The 20,105-nt window shown below is 39.4% G+C and overlaps 1 protein-coding gene across 4 annotated transcripts; it reads right to left on the bottom strand.

The window, feature by feature from the left end:
- Positions 1 to 1,335: 1,335 nt before the first annotated feature.
- PCMTD2 (protein-L-isoaspartate (D-aspartate) O-methyltransferase domain containing 2) lies at positions 1,336 to 19,374 on the bottom strand. Of its 4 annotated transcripts, none has more exons than XM_084646278.1 (6): positions 19,284 to 19,374; positions 14,352 to 14,683; positions 11,806 to 11,908; positions 7,810 to 7,981; positions 5,636 to 5,759; positions 1,336 to 3,595 (listed from the first exon to the last, which is right to left on the bottom strand). In XM_084646278.1, the coding sequence occupies exons 2-6, from the start codon at positions 14,656 to 14,658 to the stop codon at positions 3,213 to 3,215; spliced, it is 1,089 nt and encodes a 362-aa protein (XP_084502404.1). In that variant the 5' UTR covers positions 14,659 to 14,683; positions 19,284 to 19,374; the 3' UTR covers positions 1,336 to 3,212. The 4 variants fall into 4 exon arrangements, with proteins under 4 accessions (XP_084502404.1, XP_084502403.1, XP_084502405.1 ...); XM_084646277.1 differs by having other exon boundaries at positions 19,191 to 19,317; XM_084646279.1 differs by having other exon boundaries at positions 14,352 to 14,689; positions 19,191 to 19,307.
- Between the last annotated feature and the right edge of the window lie 731 nt (positions 19,375 to 20,105).

The following is a 20,105-nucleotide window of genomic DNA, read 5'->3' as shown; positions in this document are numbered from 1 at the left end:
CTGAAGCTGAAAAGGAGTTTTCACAGTATGAATGAGACAGAAGCCCTGAATGGTAACCATTAAGTTCACATTTTAAAGATCTCGCTAAGGGAACTGGCTTGCCAGTATATATTGCTGTACTATTAAACCAATACCAATTCCATGTCCCTCCTATCTGCCAACCATATCTTCCACTATTCCATTAGCTACTGGTTTGCGCATCACCAATTGGGCTGCTTTTGGAAGATGATGTTCCAAGTTAAGATGAAATCAATGTAAACTACACAATTGCTTCGCATTAAGAATTGTCTTTTCTAAGAACAGAAATTTCTTCCTGCAGGTTTGATAATACCTATTTTTGAAAAGTATTCTTAACACAACATGATGCAGAAGCAAGGCTAAAAAGTCATTACTGCATTTATTGATATAGAAACACTCATTTTAATAAAATTTGTTTTCAATTGCTTGACATTTTTGCATGCCTCATGAGATTAGAAATGACAATAAAAATTGCTTTACACACTTATTTTTCAACTTGCATACTTAAGATTTCAACAGTTTGAAGCTTGTTTCCTTATGTACTTACTATTCTATCAAAATCTACAAAGAAGTCACATGACATTTAAAATGCTGACTATCTGGAAAACAAAAATAGTCATCAGAAAAGCAGGTAATATTTCCATAAAATTTATAGACTATACAAAAAAACAGTATGCTACAGTTAATCTAGTAAACACACAAATCTACTGTACTAAACTACAGTGCAAGTGCTTGTGCACAGGGAAAATCATATTTACAAGTCCCCTTTATTTACAGGCTATAAACTACACTATTTCACAGTTATATTACACATAGACTTTCTACCATGTTTTTCATTGTGACAATGGGACACCGACAACTTAGAACCCAAACTGCTTGTGTATTTACTTACTGTATTCAGGCATACACAGGAAAAATATTTTTTATGCATCTTAAAGAGCCCTACAAAATCTAGCAAATGTAATAAAAAAGGCAAATCTGGTGAAAATCTGACAAAATATCTTTTATAGTTACAGGAAAAAACATCAAACAGTGCCAAATGCAAAGATAAAGTAACAGAAGCAACAAATAGGATTATTCATATAAATATCCACTTCAAGTTGTTATTGACCATTTTAAAAATAAGAGACTTCTAAACGGTATCTGTGGAAAGGCCTGCAATTAATAAATAGGAGGGGGACTTAGTAGCCCAAATAAAGAGGCTGCTCGAAGGGTGAGGAATTGTCATGCCGCTGGAGAGAAAGGCATATATCAATTACAAACATGGAACACGAATGTTTAACAGTTAAAAATAATATCCTCGGAGGTCACAAAAAATGCAGTTCATAGGGATTTTATTGGTCATCCATACATCGTATTTTATAGAAAAAGACGTTAGTTGTCACAAGTACAGAGTGGGTATTTGGAGACTTTTAAAAAGGGAGCGAGCATAAAAGCATTGCTTAGACATTTTAGACTAATTCCTACATTTTCAAAATGTTGCACAAGATTTAAAACACACAACTCGGTCAATGCAAATTGTGTGATTCAGTACCATGTAACAAAGTCCAGGTTAATGTATTTTGGCAAGACAAACTTCATTCACTCCTCTTAGCAAGTTAAGGAGACCATACAAATGAGATCAAGATCAAGCCCACCAACTGCAACTGATGAGGAAATACCCTTCTAACATCGCTGGATTATCTACTGATAGGGTTATTATTTAGTTAGCCTTTGAGTGATCCAAATCAATGCAGCCTCAATTGTTTCCTTCTAGCCCCCAATATTGTACACAGATTTTTCAAACAGGCCAAAATAATCAAGCAATCTTCCCCTCAACACATGAATATAAATCTCCTCCTACCATCATTACAGGAAGACTTGAGAATAAAGATTAGAATTTATATTCCATGAAATTGCAGGTTATGAAGTCTTTCTACACAAGCTACTTAAAGAAACTAACAAAAATTAAATGAACTAGTAAGGCTGTAAATCTAGTTCCTGCTCATCTACAAGGACAAGGTATACGTGAACAGCATTGCAGTCTCCTTGCTACAGCATAGCCCCAAACAGGGCACTTAAGCATTATGTGTCAGTAGCATAACCACTCACTTTGGCTTCCTAGACTGTTTCCACTTCCCTGTGTAACCTCTGAGAAACAAAGTTTGGTTCATTTCCCAGGACACTGGCTACTTCCTTTAGTTCAGGCTAGGAATGCCTGAGACTACCTGCCTTACACTATGTCCAGCACAGCAGTCACACATTAACTCATATCAGGTCTGTTGATTGCACTATCAGCGCCAGTCTTAGATTAACCCCTTGCTAGGTTTGTCCTTTTCCCACCCATTTTTTCTGAATTACTTTATAAGTGGTGCCAGAGGAAACAGCCACAAACCTGATCGCCCTAGCAATCTTTGAAAGTCAGCTGATCAGTTTAGCAACTCTAAGTTAAATTTGCTCTCCTTATTTATTTTTTTTAAAACCTTACGTAGCTTGCATCTCACCTCAGACTGGATTTTACAAAACAAGCTGTTTTCTGTGAAGGAAACACCAACTCCCTGCCAAACATTCCTCTCCCCCCAAAATTTAAAAAAATGTAAGGTTTATAGCTAACCTGAGACCCACCAATTGAAAGGTGGCCAGTGCTTTGCTTCAGTGTTCAAAACCTGGATACCTCAAAGTACTATCAAAGTCTGATTTCGTACGTTTGTGTGTTTTTGCAGATTACTGGAACAAACAAGGTTTACCAGGTCAGATTTTTACCAGTATCTCTGTTTAAAAATGAAACTAAATGTGTACTCCATTTGTGTCAAAGTTAGTAGGACAGCATGGACAATGAAGTCTTTAGAGCACTGCCTAAGAATATTTAAAACTGCAATTTGGTGAAAGTGCAGCCAAGAGATTTCAATAGACATCTCTATGTAGTTAGTTTTCAGGGAATGATATCCTTCTCTCTCTAAGCAACTGAGCACCTCATCAGCTTGCTTTTTAAAAGGGAACACTGCTGCAGGATAAAACTATAGCATACAACCAAGAAGGAGAGGAAACTTAAAAAAAGCTATGATGTTTAAGAATACAGCAGCCACATTCCCCAGCTAGCCAGCCTACTGCCATGTGTGGTCATGTTAACAGGCAAGCAAGTGGTACACATTTGTCAAGCCCTAAGAAGTATTTTATTTTTATGTCTACCTTTCTGCTTTCTATGAACAAGATACTTATTTTTCTCTGTAATAAAGCAGGTAATATTTCAGGGGATCAGGCAAAGGCAGACTCAAGACCTTCTCTCTCAGAAAGTTTACAGGGGGATCTGGCTTCAGTTCAGAGATACACTTTTCCTCCTCTTCTCTCCTCTCCTCCTCAATCTCCTCACAGTTGTTGTTATCATCTGAGGGGTTTGAGATACGACTGGCAAAGACTTCTTTATCCAAGAAGACAATGGTTTCCATGCGACGACGGCGAACACGTCTTCGTTTAAACCTTGGAGGGTTTTTCAGACCATTTCCATTTTTGCTCATTGTTTCTTGATGTATTATCCTTTTAATAGTTCCTCGGATGGCAATGCGAGCCAGATCCTGTAGGCTGCGGACACTTATTGGTGCTATAACACAGAACAAAAATATGAACAGGTATGGAAGCAAAAAAACTGGCAGCACAGGCTGAAAAGTTGTCTGAAATGGAGTGAGGATAACTATTTTAATTCCCTGTTATGTTTATAAAAAAAACCCAACTTTATTTCAAACTCTGTCAGCTCGGATAAAGTTAATGTTTTTCCCTAAAAAACATGTTGTATTATGCACTTCTCCTGTAATCTGATCACTGAGAGAAGGAGTTGAGAGAAAAAGTTCAAACGCACAAACCCACTGTGCACAAAACACAAATCAGCAGACATTAAATATAATATTTAAAATAGAATTTTGGTATTTTATACTCAAATGAACTATTTTATGCAACCGTGTTTTAAGTTTTAAATCTTAAGACTTTGCAATTCAAACTGTACAATAAAGTGGAGGAGTTTGTTTCCGGACTTCTCAGTAGTGTGGAAACAGTCCTCAATGCGCAAAACAGAATGAGTAGATCTGGATTCCACTCCCAGCTCTGCTGCTGATTAATTTTGAGACTTTGGGCAAATCACTTAACTTTTGTCAGTTTCCTCATCAATACTTATCTACTTCAAAAGGTGTAGGCTAACATCATTAGCATATGAAACCTGTTTCAAGATCTGTGGATAGAAGGAGTTAGAAGCATGTGACTGTGTATTATATAGGGTACATACCAACCCTCTTCAGTGGTTTAGAGCAGCAGTTCTCAAACCAGGAGTATGTGTAGCCCTGGTGGTATACAGAGGTCTTCCAGGACTACATCAACTCATCTAGATATTTGCCTAGTTTTACAACAGCCTACATAAAAAGCACTAGCGAAGTCAGTACAAACTAAAATTTCATACAGACAATAACTTGTTTATACTGATCTATAGCCTACACACTGCAATGTAAGTACAATGTTTATATTCCAATTGATTTTATAATGATATGGTTAAAAATGTATTTTTAGGTCTGCTCTTGTAAGCAAGTAATTTTTAAGTGAGGTGAAGCTTGGGGGTACGCAAGACAAATCAGACTCCTGAAAGGGGTATAGTAGTCTGGAAATGTTGAGAACCACTGGTTTAGAGGAGTCTACATGCTTTTGTGCAGCACTATTCAGCCAATCCAAGGTGCGCAACAGTCACTACTGCACAATTCCATGTCTCTCGCGTAATATAAATAAAACCTGTATTTGCATACATCTATCCCTGCACTGAGAAGCATCAAATTAAATTGAAAACTCTGTTTGGATTACAAACACTTACAGACATTCTTCTAAGCAAAGAAGGGGAAAAATAAAGTAGGAAATACTTGCAGGCTTCCTCATAGTGGACACAATATGCAAGGTATACTCAGATGGACAGTTAATATGCTCTGTACAGTGTGATAAACAGATACCAAAGAAGAATAGAAACAGATTAAGTAGTAATTTCTTGAGGGCAGGGACCCTGTGTTCTTATGTGTTTGTACAGGACCTTGCACAATGGAGCCTCAATCTAGATTGGGACCACTGGGCACTACCTGCAATACAAATAAAAATAATGCAACTCCCCTCCGGAAGGGTATCATGTTTGAAGGAAACTCTGCATAGCCATGCTATTGATATAAATTGATAAATGTCACAACTGAAACAAATGCTGTGTGCATTTTTCACTTTGTAATATATTCCCTTAATACTATAAGAATCCATGTATGGATCCACATGGGCAAGCCAGTACAGTCTGACAAACAGGAAACTGAAAATGCAGGCAGATTATTTTAAAATACAAAGATACGCACTTTCAATTTCACAGAGCAGACACTAACATTTCTGGATTTGTTTTTTCAACTTGCTTTCCTAATACCACACCTCTTCAAATACTGGAAACCTGTATGCAGCATAGGATGGACAAAACTGGACAACTGTCAAAAGAATGAAACGTCTTGAGTAGTTTTCTCCAAAAGAAGGAAGCTGTACTTCCGCTGTGTATGAGTATCATGCTTGGATCAAGGTGAAACTAACAGCCAAAGGGACCGCAGAAAGAAGAGCAAGCATATCTATAAACATTTATACTTACGCAAGTGAACAAGTCTCGATTTCCCTGAATCTGCATGAATAGGTTGAATCAGAGGAGCAAAAGAAACAGCAAGGATCTTCTTGGTTTCCCAGGCAGCAGGACCAGTGCGTGTTATCTTCGTCAGCTGTATCAAAGAGAGAAAGTGCTGTCTACTATGTAAACAGTAGAAATCAGTTATCTATAGTTAATTTTTTATGCCGAGAATGAACAATCTACTGTTTGCCTTTTGGATTTCAGGCAAAGTGTTTGAAATACAGAGAATTAGTGGCGACAAGGTGAAAAGCCAAGTAATACACAGGTTCATCATAATTCTCTCTTTAAAGAGTGAATATAGAATTCATGAAGAGAACCAGATTTACAGCCCTAATGGACAAAGTTGTCTAAACACAGAACATGTGCAGTGGCAATACCAGATTTCATCACACTGCCCTCCCAGTTTCTCCCCATTCTGAACTATAGGGGCTGCCTCAGAGTTCCGAGGGTAATTCAATCTTCAATAGACATTCATTCCTTGGCTGAGAGAAAGTTATTGCAAATAATATTGGTGGGTTTTGCTGTGTGAATGGGATCACCAATTAATTTTACATATTGTAGGTGACCTAAGAGCCTCTGAATGGTAATAATTTCTGTGAGCTGCTGACCGAAACTAACTACTGTACTTTGAGATGAAAGGCTCCATATGTCACTTCCAATCCTAAACCAAGCAGTTCCTTGAAACAATAAATCTTTACTTGCAAGAGACGCCAGAATTATGAAGATATATTTGTTTAGAAAGCTCGGGCATGGTTATTCAGATTTTGAAATCAACCGTGACCTGTGGCATACCATTAAAAATGGCAGACCATTAGAAAAATTGGTATCCGGCCTGTTGGGCCAGTAAATAACAGCACCACAATCCTAGGAAAAGTAGAGTCCATAGAGTGTTGCTGCCACAAAGAAGGCTGAAGCACACTGATAAGGAAACAGTAGTCTAATAACTGTCTTGCTAGTTTTCCACAATATAAAGAGGGTAGGCCTAGAAAGCTCTTTTTATATCAGTTGCAGTTTTTGCTAAAGGCTGTTGGACTCTGCTGTTTATTTAACCTATGACTTGCAACTATTTTGAATGCTTCCTGTTTGGCAAAGTAAGCTGCCACTTTTTCTTGCCCAATTCTCACTGGCTGTATCTGGAACCCTGAACAAAATTTCCTGCTAGAGAACACTTCAACAATGTATGGGATAAGTAGAAAAAGAAATTCCAAAAAACCCAACTAAACCCAGATTTGTTCTTGCAGAAAATCTTTTTGTTTCTTTAATAGTGAAGGAAAGTTTTAGCTAATCTTTACCTCCTTGGTTCAAATTTTCAAAAGGACTTTCCTAATATCTGTAATATTTATATATACAAGTTAGGTGTATTTGTATTTTCATATACACAGAAATTACCCAATTTGTGGGGACAAAGTGCTCACTGGCACTCATGAATGTCGGTATTTTGGATGCCTCTTTAGAGGACAGTTTGTGAAGTTGACTCTTAAACACTTAAAGAAATGATCAAGCAGTAAGTATTCTTGACTTATAATTTAAAAATTATTTTCTGGTTGCAATAAATATAACAAGACACTGCACTATATACTTGCAAGTCTATTTATGAAGTAGTTTACAATCAGAAATTCAAGCTAATTTGAAATCAAATTATTAATTCAGTATTTTCTCCCTCTCCTAGCCTCAAATGAAAGATATCAAGAGATGTAAGATTCACATAGCTACAACTCAACCGAACCCTGCACCACTATCTTCCTTTTCCACGTACTTACTATGAAAAACTTTTTATGGACTGTCTAATTTACCACTGGAAAGCAAAGTGTGGTATGGTACCTCACTTCAACAAATTTTGACAGAAGCATTCTTGAAGAAGTACAAAAATGAAGCGTTAAACTAACTTGGGAGTACCTCTCACAATTCACTAAAAAGTTAAATACAAAACACCTGAAGAGGGTCTGGTAGAAGTATGCATACTTTGTAACATAATTAAGACACGTATAGTTCAGTTTCTGGAAATTGCTCTCTTTATTCCTAGTAAACACTTAGTGTAAGAGCTGATATGCCGAATAGTTACCTATAAGGAAGGTAGTGAACTGCACCTATAGGCTAAATAAGAATAAAGAAATCAAATCCTAGTTTAAGAGGCACTCAACCTTTTCCTCGAGTGGCATGACGAGAATTCCCCCAACTTTCAGCAGACTCTTCATGTAGTCCTCATGTTCTTTCTGTACCCCAGCACCACAGTAAACACGGTCATACTGAGTAGAATCTGGAGAGATCTCTAAACAATTGCCAGTAACAAAGGAGGGCTCACAGAATTCAAATCTGAAAAAGAAGAAGTCCAATTATAACACTACATACTTGATAAGAAAAGAAATTTCATTGGCCATTTCCCCTCCCAACCCCCAATTTCCTGGATCTCAAAAAGTTTCATTCTACAGACTACCACAAAGGGCCACAATTTGAGGCCCTCCAGACTAGAGTGATTCTGAAATTACTCATACATGAGATTTTCCAAAGATCTTAGGTACATAATCTGAACACACACACTGAATAACTGCTTACACAAATTATCAGGATTGGGGATTTGTCATACAATTACCCAATTTGTGGGCCCAGTTACAATATCTTTGCATAAATATTACAAGTACAATTTGAACTCTAAGCCCTTTTAAGACTGAACTAGAATGTCTTTGGCTTAGTTTTCCATAATCTTTCCCATAAACTGCTAAATGGTTTTCAACACTAAGAGTGAGATGCTGCCTCCATTGAAGTCAATGGGAATTTTATCGTCAATTTCAATTGAGCCAGGATTACACCACGAATTCATAGTTTAGACAAAAATTCATGCAATACAGTACTTCTGATATAATTTAAAGAGAAAAGAAATAATTTTATGCTAATTTCTGTTTTTGCAGAATAGCCAGAATTCATGAAGACTATAATAATCCCTAAATTTGATGCAGCAATAATGGTAAAATATTAGAACTGTCAAATGATTTAAAAAATTAATCACGATTAATCGCACTGTTAAACAATAATAGGATACCATTTATTTAAATAGTTTTCAAATATATTGATTTCACTTACAACACAGAACACAAAGGGTACAGTGCTCATTTATATTTACTTTTGATTACAAATATTTGCACTGTAAAAAACAAAAGAAACAGTATTTTTCAATTCACCTAAGTACAGTAGTGCAATCTCTTTATCATGAAAGTTTAACTTACAAATGTAGAATTATGTACAAAAAAATAACTGCATTCAAAAACAAAACATAAAACTTTAGAGCCTACAAGTCCACCCAGTCCTATTTCTTGTTCAGCCAATCGCTCAAACAAGTTTGTTTACATTTGCAGGAGTCAATGCTGCCCACTTCTTGTTTACAATATCACCTGAAAGTGAGAACAGGCGTTCGCATGGCACTGTTGTAGTCAGCGTCGCAAGATATTTATGTGCCAGATGCACTAAAGATTCAGACGTCCCTTCATGCTTCAACCACCATTCCAGAGGACATGCGCCCATGCTGATGATGGTTCCGCTCGATAACCATCCAAAGTAGTGTGGACCGACGCATGTTTATTTTTATCATCCGAGTCAGTCAGTGCCAACAGCAGAAGACGGATTTTCCTTTTTGGTGGTTCGGGTTCTGTAGTTTCCGCATCAGACTGTTGCTCTTTTAAGACTTCTGAAAGCATGCTGTACACTGCGTCCTTCTCAGATTTTGGAAGGCACTTCAGATTCTTAAACCGTGGGTCACATGGTATAGCTATCTTTAGAAATCTCACACTGGTACCCTCTTTGCGTTTTGTCAAATGTGCAGTGAAAGTGTTCTTAAAATGAACATGTGCTGGGTCATCATCCGAGACTGCTACAACATGAAATATATGGCAGAATGCGGGTAAAACAGAGTAGAGGACATACAATTCTCCCCCAAGGAGTTCAGTCACAAATTTAATTAATGCATTTTTTTTTAACGAGCATAATCAGCACGGAAGCATGTCCTCTGGAATCAGTGGCTGAAGCATGAAGGGTCATATGAATGTTTAGCATATCTGGCATGTAAAGACCTTGCAATGCTGGCTACAAAAGTGCCATGAGAACGCCTGTTGTCACTTTCAGGTGACATTGTAACCAAGAAGCAGGCAGCATCATCTCCCGTAAATGTAAACAAACTTGTCTGTCTTAGCGATTGGCTGAACAAGAAGTAGGACTGAGTGGACTTATAGGCTCTAAAGTTTACATTGTTTTGTTATGGAGTGCAGTTACGTAACAAAAAAAAATCTACATTTGTAAATTGCACTTTCACGATAAAGAGATTGCACTAGAGTACTTGTATGAGAAACTGAAAAAATACTATTTCTTTTGTTTGCCACTTTTATAGTGCAAATATTTGTAATCTAAACCAATATAAAGTGAGCATTGTCTATTTTGGATACTGTGTTGTAATTGAAATCAATATATTTGAAAATGTAGAAAAACATCCAAAAATATTTAATACATTTCAATGGTATTCTATTGTTTAACAGTGCAATTAAAACGGCGATTAATCATGGTTAATTTTTTTTAATCGCTATTAATTTTTTTGAGTTATTTGCGTGAGTTAACTGCGATTAAAATATACAGTTGTACCAAGATATCCACATACCACCTGAGGCCCTTGGAAAGAGGCAGCCTACTAAAATATGGTATTAGTATTACAAAAGCAAAAGACTTCAAGAAGTGCAGCAACATGATATGTTTGTAACAACTGGCTAATAGTCCTTACCTGTGTTTATGCCATATATCCTAGCAGCTATTTTCCCCTTTTCACATACCTGTATTTATACTCAAAAACATTTAAAAAACGAAGACTTTCTTCTTATCTATGACCGTATTAATCTCTGAAGTACAAATTGGTCAGCTGTAGAGCAATGTAGTTTTCTATACTATTTTTCTTACTCCAGGTATCCCAAAGCATTTTACAAACAATGAATTATTGGCCAATTTGTTTGCCAACATAATTGCTGCACTGTTATCAACTCATCAGTAGTTTGTACAGAGACTTGGCTATTAGGAGAGTTTTATTAAAAAGATTTTGATGAGACACTAGACCACCTATTCTTTTTGATATAGTTTAAATGAGATATACCAGTTTCTATCTACCACAGATGGGCAAGGATCTCATCTTTAATACTGTAGCCCCCACCACTCCTTTTGTACTTGCACTGCAGTGTCACTGATTTTTTTCAAACAGGTCTCTAGATATGAAACTTTCTACTTACGTTGGTCTTTGCCATTTAGCTACAGTTATTGCATTTCTGTAAAGTGAGATGGCACGAGAACAATAACGATAGGCTTATTTATTTTAGTAATGAAGGGGACTGGTTGCCTATTCACAGGTACTCTTACCTCTCTGCTTACAACAAAAGACTGCATGCTAAGGGGGGGGTTACCTCTTCCCTACTTAACCATCAGCGTCTCAGTATAGTGACTGGTGAAGTGGCTGCAGTTCAGCTCTTCTTGTTTAAAGACTGCTGTACCCATTTTATTCATTCTAGCATTGTGACAGTGCCAGGTGATCAGAAGCACTTCCCACAAATAAATTGCAAAATAAATCCAAAAATATGACAGCTACAACTCGTATTGCTAAGGTAACTTCTGGTTATAGTCATCTTGCTTTAGTCATCGTAAAAATAGTTTCACATTTTAACCAATAAAGTTTTTCTTCCAATAAAACTCTATTAAAGCAGCATGGAAATTACTTTACACTCTTTGGTGGGATTCAGGCTGAGAGGTTACAAATATAATTTTTTAGATAGATGACCATCACCATTTGCAGCCTCAAATATATTGGCTGTAATTAAATCTTATTGCTAATACCCAATTTTGGCTTCTTTCAACTGGTGTGGCATTAGAACAGCTAAGAGTACAACAACATAGCAAAAATTTCTTAACATCTCTCCTCCCACATACCCATCAGCTTAGAACGTCGTCACACACTGCAGCTCAGCAAGCCTAAGGAGCTAGTGTCCTAAAATCACCCTTAAATCTGCAGTTCTTGTGTGGGAATAGGGAGAGCTACCCAAACAGCTAGTAGTTTTGTAGTAGTAATTATTAAATTCAAAATCATGAAGTAGGATGCTACAGGTGTTCTCTACTCTTACTTGTCAAAGCTGTCACTTGTTCTGATGAAGAAGTCCAATTTCTGCTTTGCATACTCTATAACATCAGAATGAAGCTCCACACCATGGTTAACACCAAAAGGACCTGCAAGTTTAAAGAGTGCAAAGAAAATGGTTTTAAGGGCAACTGGATAAAGCTAAGCACAACTGATCCCTGTTACTTTCTCAATGTGTTTCAGATAAACTACTTCTTAAGAATGTTTCTACAATTTAAAATGTTTGTTTTGAGGTCTGCACTTAGAAGTGCAGGACCATTTACTACTAGCGATGGCTAATGCCTTGATGTACAGCAACCTTTTGTGACCAGGGTGCTCCTACTTACACAGAAAATGGTGAGGCAGGAATGCTGATGTTTCAGATGTACCACTGCTATAGAACACAAAGAATCCACTGTAAATCACTAAAGATTATTGCTATGGGAAGTGACCAAAAATCAAAAATTGGCAAGAGTTACAGTTCACATGGCAATTTTAGCTAGCTCTAGAAATCAGACTCACTACTATTACAGGAACAGTGCTTGAATTATTTTTAATTGAGCAATATATAAAAGTTCAAGCTTCTGACAGAACAACCCTTAAAAGATACATCCTGAACTTTTTTTTTTTTAAATAAAGTCTTTTAAAATGTTTTAGAAGGATTTTTCTGCTCGTATTAGCATATTTATAAGGGTCTTTTCAACAAGGGAAAGCGGGTTGGCTTAAAAACACCACAAGATGTGTTGCCAAATGCAACAATTCCCACAAAATTAAAAAGATGTTTATGTTTTACTTTTCAGTTATAATAATCTTAGATGTTACTAGTAACAAATAGGTAAAAAATTTCAGACTAAACATGGTTAATAAGTTGGAAACATCCCTTTGAACTGTAACTTTAATATATTAGAGTAATACTAAGAGTGCAGCTGAGTTCCATAAAAACAAGGGAAAGACACTTACTTAGTATGCCACGAGTAAGATTTATTATTCTCTGTTACACCTGAAAGAACTTGAACATTACAGGAATCTGAACAGGGCTTATAACACATTTGCATTCCAGAAGTTACTACAGAGGCAATATTGATTAGCAATATTCTGGTTCTTCTGAAGTGCTGAGAGTCTAAATTCTACCAGAGGACAAGAGAGGAAGTACCACAGCTTTCAGAAGATTCTAACAGTTTAGGGAATTAATCTTTGTTTGATTACTTTTGTTTTGAAGACTGACTCCTCTGAATTAGAAACAGAACAGTCCCTACATATTTTGATAAACCGAATCCTTGTTTAATGTCATAACAAGTTCAATGCAGTTATATCATGTGACTTTACATAACATGATCATGTATAACAAAGAAAAATACATAATATGGCAATTTGCCTTCAAATATCTGAAAGGAAATTGTTGCAGAATTACAGTTATGCACAGTTTAGGAGTCCTGTTATTAAGCACTGAAGACAATAGCCATATTTACATTATAACTAGGGCTACACAAACCCCTCTATTATTTTGATATGAGACAGGCTTGCTCATTTTAAGGGAGAAATAGTTCAAAGGCACCTAAAGTTATAAGTGTTCATATTCTAATTAGTTTTGTCAAAGCTTGTTGCAAACCAATAAACAAGTTCCAGCTTCATGCCCGCTCACTAGAAGTGGGACTAAGTCTCAGCTCTGATGACACAAACATTTAAACAATTAAAATTTCTGACCCACAGGCAGGAGGGTAATGGGGACCCTCCTGCTATTAGAAGCTGTACTGGAAGTCAGAAGCAGTGTGTAAACACTGACTTTGCATTTCACTAGGATCAATGCAGTTTGAAATTTATTTTGACACTTCTCCACACAGAGTGATTATTACCACCATGAGATTGAGGGGTGATTTCCTGCATTTTCATATATTTAACTCTGTATGATCAGCCACGCTTTTACATCCTGGAAGAGCTATTCTACTTACACATTTACTCCTGTGTGTTTGTCTGGAGGAAGGTAAGGGAAAAAGAAAGTTGCTAACTGTGGGCAACCACCGCCACTGTTCTTATATTAAGACATAAGACTATTTGCTAAATTGTATTTTGAAGCATCTCCTTGCTTGCACTCGGGAAGTAACTAGAACTAGATACCAGGTACTGATCTTACACTGGAATAAATCACAATTAGATCTTTTAAATGTATTTCAGGCTGGTTGCAGGGGATTAAGAATAAATGGGTCATAGATCTAAAGATTCAGGGCTCTCCCTGGTCAAACTCAATCACCATCCCACACAAACTCGTCTCTCTCCACTCCTGACATCTTGATCTTCCCCTCAAGTGAGGGCCCAGCAAGCCTAGACTCATGCCAGTAGGAGGCCATGACAATCAGCTGTGCACTGCATCAGTGTCTGTTCTGAGTCATCACTAGGTTCCCCTGAATCCTGCTTAATTGGCCAAATCTGATTAACATATTCTTTATCTGCACTTAGACCGAATTTAAAATCTTGAAATTAAACTGAGGAATATTTCCTACGATCATGAAAACAGATGATAATTTAATCAGTAATTAACATGACAAAGTTATTTACCCAAGATGAGTCCGACCATAGAACTCAGGTAACCGGTGCCACTGCCCAGATTCAAGAACGACAGTCCCGGCTGTAGATCCAAAGCTTCCATCACCTCTGAGTAAATGCACGGTGCAGAGAGATGAAAATTTCCATGTTTCCACGCCAGGTCTTTGTAAGCATTGTCCTTAAAATCATCAAGATAGTAGTCTGCTCGATCAATGGCACGGAATGCCTGCTCCACCAGCTCTGTCCGGATATACTGCGCTTCTTTCAGGTTATCAATTAATTCATCATTATCTTCTCCTGCACTCACTGCACCTCCCATCTTCTTCAACAATTTTTAGCAAGTTCTAAAACTCAATTGGGGTGGGGGAAGATGAGCAACAGAAGACATGTAACATCATTATAAGCGCTAAGGCTGTTAAACATAAAACAACTTAAAGTCATAACAATAAGACAACTTCTTTGCAAAGATATCAATGTAAAAACACTAGAACAGAACATATACTCAAAAGCTGACTTAAAATATTAAAAACAAAATCATGTACCTGGAGTTTCAGAATTACATACATGTTTTGGGGAGGGGGGTAGGAAGGTCATAATATTCACATTTTTAGTTGTATAATATTCTCCTCCAGTGCACCACCCTTGAACTGCTAAATAAGATTATAGATTCTGGTTCCCATTCATAGAATATCAGGGTTGAAAGGGACCGCAGGAGGTCATCTAGTCCAACCCCCTGCTGAAAGCAGGACCAATCCCCAACTAAATCATCCCAGCCAGGGCTTTGTCAAACCTGACCTTAAAAACTTCGAAGGAAGGAGATTCCACCACGTCCCTAGGTAACGCATTCCAGTGTTTCACCACCCTCCTAGTGAAAAAGTTTTTCCTAATATCCAACCTAAACCTTCCCCACTGCAACTTGAGACCATTACTCCTTGTTCTGTCATCTGCTACCACTGAGAACAGTCTAGAGCCATCCTCTTTGGAACCCCCTTTCAGGTAGTTGAAAGCAGCTATCAAATCCCCCCTCATTCTTCTCTTCCGCAGACTAAACAATCCCACTTCCCTCAGCCTCTCCTCATAAGTCATGTGTTCCAGTCCCCTAATCATTTTTGTTGCCCTCTGCTGGACGTTTTCCAATTTTTTCACATCCTTCTTGCAGTGTGGGGCCCAAAACTGGACACAGTACTCCAGATGAGGCCTCACCAATGTTGAATAGAGGGGAACGATCACCTCCCTCGATCTGCTGGCAATGCCCCAACGTATACAGCCCAAAGTGCCATTGGCCTTCTTGGCAACAAGGGCACACTGTTGACCCATATCCAGCTTCTCGTCCACTGTAACCCCTAGGTCCTTTTCTGCAGAACTGCTGCCTAGCCATTCGGTCCCTAGTTTGTAGCGGTGCATGGGATTCTTCCGTCCTAAGTGCAGGACTCTGCACTTGTCCTTGTTGAACCTCATCAGATTTCTTTTGGCTCAATCCTCTAATTTGTCTAGGTCCCTCTGTATCCTATCCCTACCCTCCAGCATATCTACCTCTCCTCCCAGGTTAGTGTCATCTGCTAACTTGCTGAGGGTGCGATCCACACCATCCTCCAGATCATTAATGAAGATATTGAACAAAACTGGCCCCAGGACCGACCCTTGGGGCACTCCACTCCATTCATTGTCCCTTTTCCACTATGGAGTCCAAGCAATAATAATAAAAAATAAGTCATAAAAACATGGCCTGTGTTTGCCAAAATTCAAGGAACATCCAGACTCTGTTTGCAAGAACACCAGAAGGGGATTAATAGACTTCAAAAGAAACAGGCAGAAAAAAGAAACAGGGAGCCTCCCAAATTGCCTGCAGTGAAGGGTGAAAGAAAACATAACAGGATTCTAAATCCAAGGACATACATTTTTTTTTCCTCCACTTCTGCCTGTGCCCCTTGATTATCTTTTTTTTTTTTTAAATGTATCCACCACCTCCTCAGTAGAATACATACTTTCCTGTGGCTCAAGCTTCTGCAGCTCCAAGCATCACCTTCAGTGGAGAATGCAATAGAATAGAGAGCAACTGTTGGAAAGAAATTTCCTCAGAAGTGAGTGCAATTTCTCATGGTCTCTTCTAAGAGTTTAGAAAGATCATCCCCCTCAGAAACTATTTCAACCCCATCCAGCCCTTACAAAATAATGACACTGCTGATGTCACTTTTACAGACTCACAGTTCATTCTGGGAAAAGAAAGCAAACCACTTACTCTCTATTTAGGAGAGACAGTTCATAAAGTACATCTTCATCTTTTAAAGAATGAGTTACAGAGGGAAAGCACTTCATTTATAATTCCAAATTAATCTAGTTGTTTCCCACCCACTAAAAAGTTCCATTCCAGAAAGTACAATGCGAATTTTTATTTGCAGTGCTTTGCTATGCTGTGCTAACAATAACTGCAGAAGCAGTAGCTTTAGTGTTGTTTTCTAGATTCAGTAGATCTGCCCACAGCTAAATTGTTCTATACATTCAGCAAGAGAAAATTTATATACTTTACCAGTTTCAAAAGAAATAAAGAAGAAATTGCAGCAAGAAAATCTCAACATATGTATTCTCAGAGCGTACCGTCCTGTCTGTGAACAGACGAGGCATGATGAACCTCCATCAAGTTCTTAGGAAGGACCTTTAGTCTGTTTAATAAATGTATGCCTCCAAGTATAGTAATCCATTAATAGTGTCTTGGATATTTTCCCCCATTGGCAGGTAATAAGAATTGTCCACCATCCCTTTTTCATCAGTTTAAAAAAAACAAACACCATTACACTATATTGCTAGTGAGAGTGCCCAGAATCTAGAATATGTACATCAGCCGGTCTTATCCTGCAATTTTGTTTTTTTCTTAAATACCTATCAATTTCTTGTGATTGCTTGATTATAGTTTGGTTGGTGCCTTTGGGTAGTATTCTTCACAGATTAATTACTAAATGTAGAAAATTCCTTCCATCCCTTAAGACCTTGTTTTTCTTGATGTTTGTTTGTGCACACTATTTTCTTGAGTATGTTTATCTCCTTCCCTCCATTCAGATCCTCTTCACACTATTAAAATCTCCATGTTTAAATACAATTGTGAAGTATGGTTTTGGCCCTACCAGGGCTCTGCTGTGGCTCCCTGACAAGGTTAAACAAACTTCGTTTTTCCTTCCTGTGCACACAAGCACCACAACCGTGGCTTTACGGTCCAGTATACACTAAAAACCATCATGAAATCACAAGTCTCACATAAGACATAAAGAAAAGGAGTACTTGTGGCACCTTAGAGACTAACAAATTTATTTGAGCATAAGCTTTCGTGAGCTACAGCTCAATTCTGAGCTGTAGCTCACGAAAGCTTATGCTCAAATAAATTTGTTAGTCTCTAAGGTGCCACAAGTACTCCTTTTCTTTTTGCGAATACAGACTAACACGGCTGCTACTCTGAAACTTGACATAAGACATTGTTGTCCTCTGACCAGGCTTTAGCCTAGTTGTAGGGACATCAACGGTTCTCATCCACACTACAAGCAACAGTCATTTTGTAACCCAGACAGCGGACAACCAAGTTGTAACAGGGTCCTCTAAGTTATACTGGTAGTGTCAATGAGACTTTGAAACGGTTATTTCTGTAGCACAGACTGGTCTTCATTTTATGGAAAACATCTGCTTTATATGCAGAATTTTAAAACATACCCCATTGAAACTTCTCTTTTCCAATAATTACACATTTGTTTTCCTAAACTGATAGCTATAATCAAAGGTACTCCCCCGCATCTTTTAATACTTTAGTTGCACTCGTTTGCAGTTCTTGTGCAGAGTACAGACTTCTCTACAGATCACAGTGTTACAGGTCTGGCCGTTACTCTGGAGTGTGCATGCCACAATTATGATCACTATCAGAACAGCGTAGTTACTGAGTTGTGTACACTCCAGGAATGGTTACGCCACCCGCTATTTATATGGTGCCATGCTCACCTCTTCTGAGAAAAAGAAGAGCTTACAATGTGAGAAGCTACGTTCATATTCCAGGAACAAACAATGATATTTTAATGATTTATTACAAAGCAAATAGAGTTAAATGCACTGTTAGTAAGCTCACAAAGAAACACAAGAGAGGTAAACTCAGCTTTTTTGACAACTGCCACAGACTCCACAGCACGCTTTTTTAAAAGGTAGCTAAAGTCAGACTGAGTTACGCCCCTCTCACTGATCCTCCCACAACCCTCCCCAAAACACTCACTCTGCCCCCCCATTGTTACTTCCACTACAAGACCCCATGCGGGTCACTGGTGCGTGTGTGTAATAAATACTGCTCTGCATCGCCCTCCCTCGTACCCACAGCCCTGTGCCCCTGCTCCACTACTCCACAGCTCAGGATTGCAATTTAAATAAGCAGAGATCAACTCAGCAGCCAGACTCAGCACTGAAGAGACACTATATGGGGGGGGGGGGAGCAGGGGGGTTGCCAGGTTATCCTGGGGGGGCCTCCCACATTGTGCAGGGAACCCCAGCAGCCCTCCCCCCCGTACCATTATAGGGTCGTTGGCGAGGTGCGCAGGGCCGTGTCATTAGAGGGCGCTGGGGGGGGGGAGGGGTGGCTCCACCATTACTGAGGCCTCTGGGGGCCTGCCCCACTGAGAGGGAACCGCCGAGTATCGGGGGGGGGTCTCCATCCCGCTCCCTCCCCCAGCAAGGGGCTGGGGGCTCCGGCCTCCCCTCCCCCACCCGGGGCCTGAGGGGGGGAGGGGCCCCCGTGAGGCCAGGGCGGTTGGGGGCCTGCAGCGCTCGGTCCAACGAGAGCGGCCGCTTCAGGCCGGCGGAGCAGGCGGGGTGGGGGAGGGGCTCTACCTGGGCGCCGGGGCAGCGGTTCCTCAGCCCCCTCCCACACCGGCCCGGCTCTCCTCAGCCCTCGGGCTCCGGCGGGCAGCTGTAAACACTCACCCAGCTGAGAGCCCCCGGGCAGCGCCACTGCGCAGTCGCGGAGCAGACCAACGGCGCGCCCACCGCGGGGACGACGGATTGGGGAAATGGCATATACCATTGTAGCACCGTGATGGGGAACGGAGCGCGGAGGTGCCAGCGTGGGGTGACAGGTGTGGGAATGTACCACTCCAGAAAGGGGGAGTCCCGTGTGGGAGTGTCTCACTGAGGAGTTGGGGGGGGGGGAGGCTAAGGGCCTGTGACAGACGGACCAATAGCTCTGGGGTTACTGCATTAGTAGAAAGGGCCCTAGCAGGGCCTTAGTGGGAGCTGCACACACACACAGAGATTCATCCATCACCTGTCCCTGCGCCACCCAAAATATAGGGAACACAGATCCCAACTCTGCTGGGCCCTCTTAACAGTGATTTGGGCACGGCTGCCCCCAGCACAGCACTCTGCCACCACAACACACCTCAAAAGGCACAAGCGTGGCTTAAAAAATCAAGAGATTTTTTAAAAAAAATAATAATAAAAAAAATTAGAACTTCTGGGGTTCATTTTGTTTGCGCTCTGGTTTTAGAGATTTTAGGCTGCACCTGGGTCACGGGTTCAAGTTTTTTCTCTGCAATGACCAGGCCTGGAAAGAATCTTACATTAAAAAAAAACAAAACGAAGCCTTGAGACACGTGACTGCAGGAACTGAGGCTGCAAGGCAAACATCGAAGATCACCAGACTCATGATGAAAATAATGAGGAGTCCTTGTGGCACCTTGCAGACTAACCAATTTATTTGGGCATAAGCTTTCGTGGGTTAGAACCCACTTCATCAGATGCATGGAG

The sequence above is a fragment of the Lepidochelys olivacea genome, assembly GCF_965140295.1.
Source record: "Lepidochelys olivacea isolate rLepOli2 genome assembly, chromosome: 13".
Taxonomy (NCBI): domain Eukaryota; kingdom Metazoa; phylum Chordata; order Testudines; family Cheloniidae; genus Lepidochelys; species Lepidochelys olivacea.
This window is presented reverse-complemented; position numbering and strand designations above follow the sequence as displayed.

Coding starts and splice junctions, on each gene's coding strand:
- PCMTD2 (XM_084646278.1), bottom strand. CDS start 14,658: ATGGGAGGTGCAGTGAGTGCAGGAGAAGATAATGATGAATTAATTGAT. Junction 11,909..14,351: donor TATGGTCGGACTCATCTTGG/GTAAATAACTTT, acceptor TTAAACTTGCAG/GTCCTTTTGGTGTTAACCAT. Junction 3,596..5,635: donor ATCGAGACTTGTTCACTTGC/GTAAGTATAAAT, acceptor TCTGTGTTATAG/CACCAATAAGTGTCCGCAGC.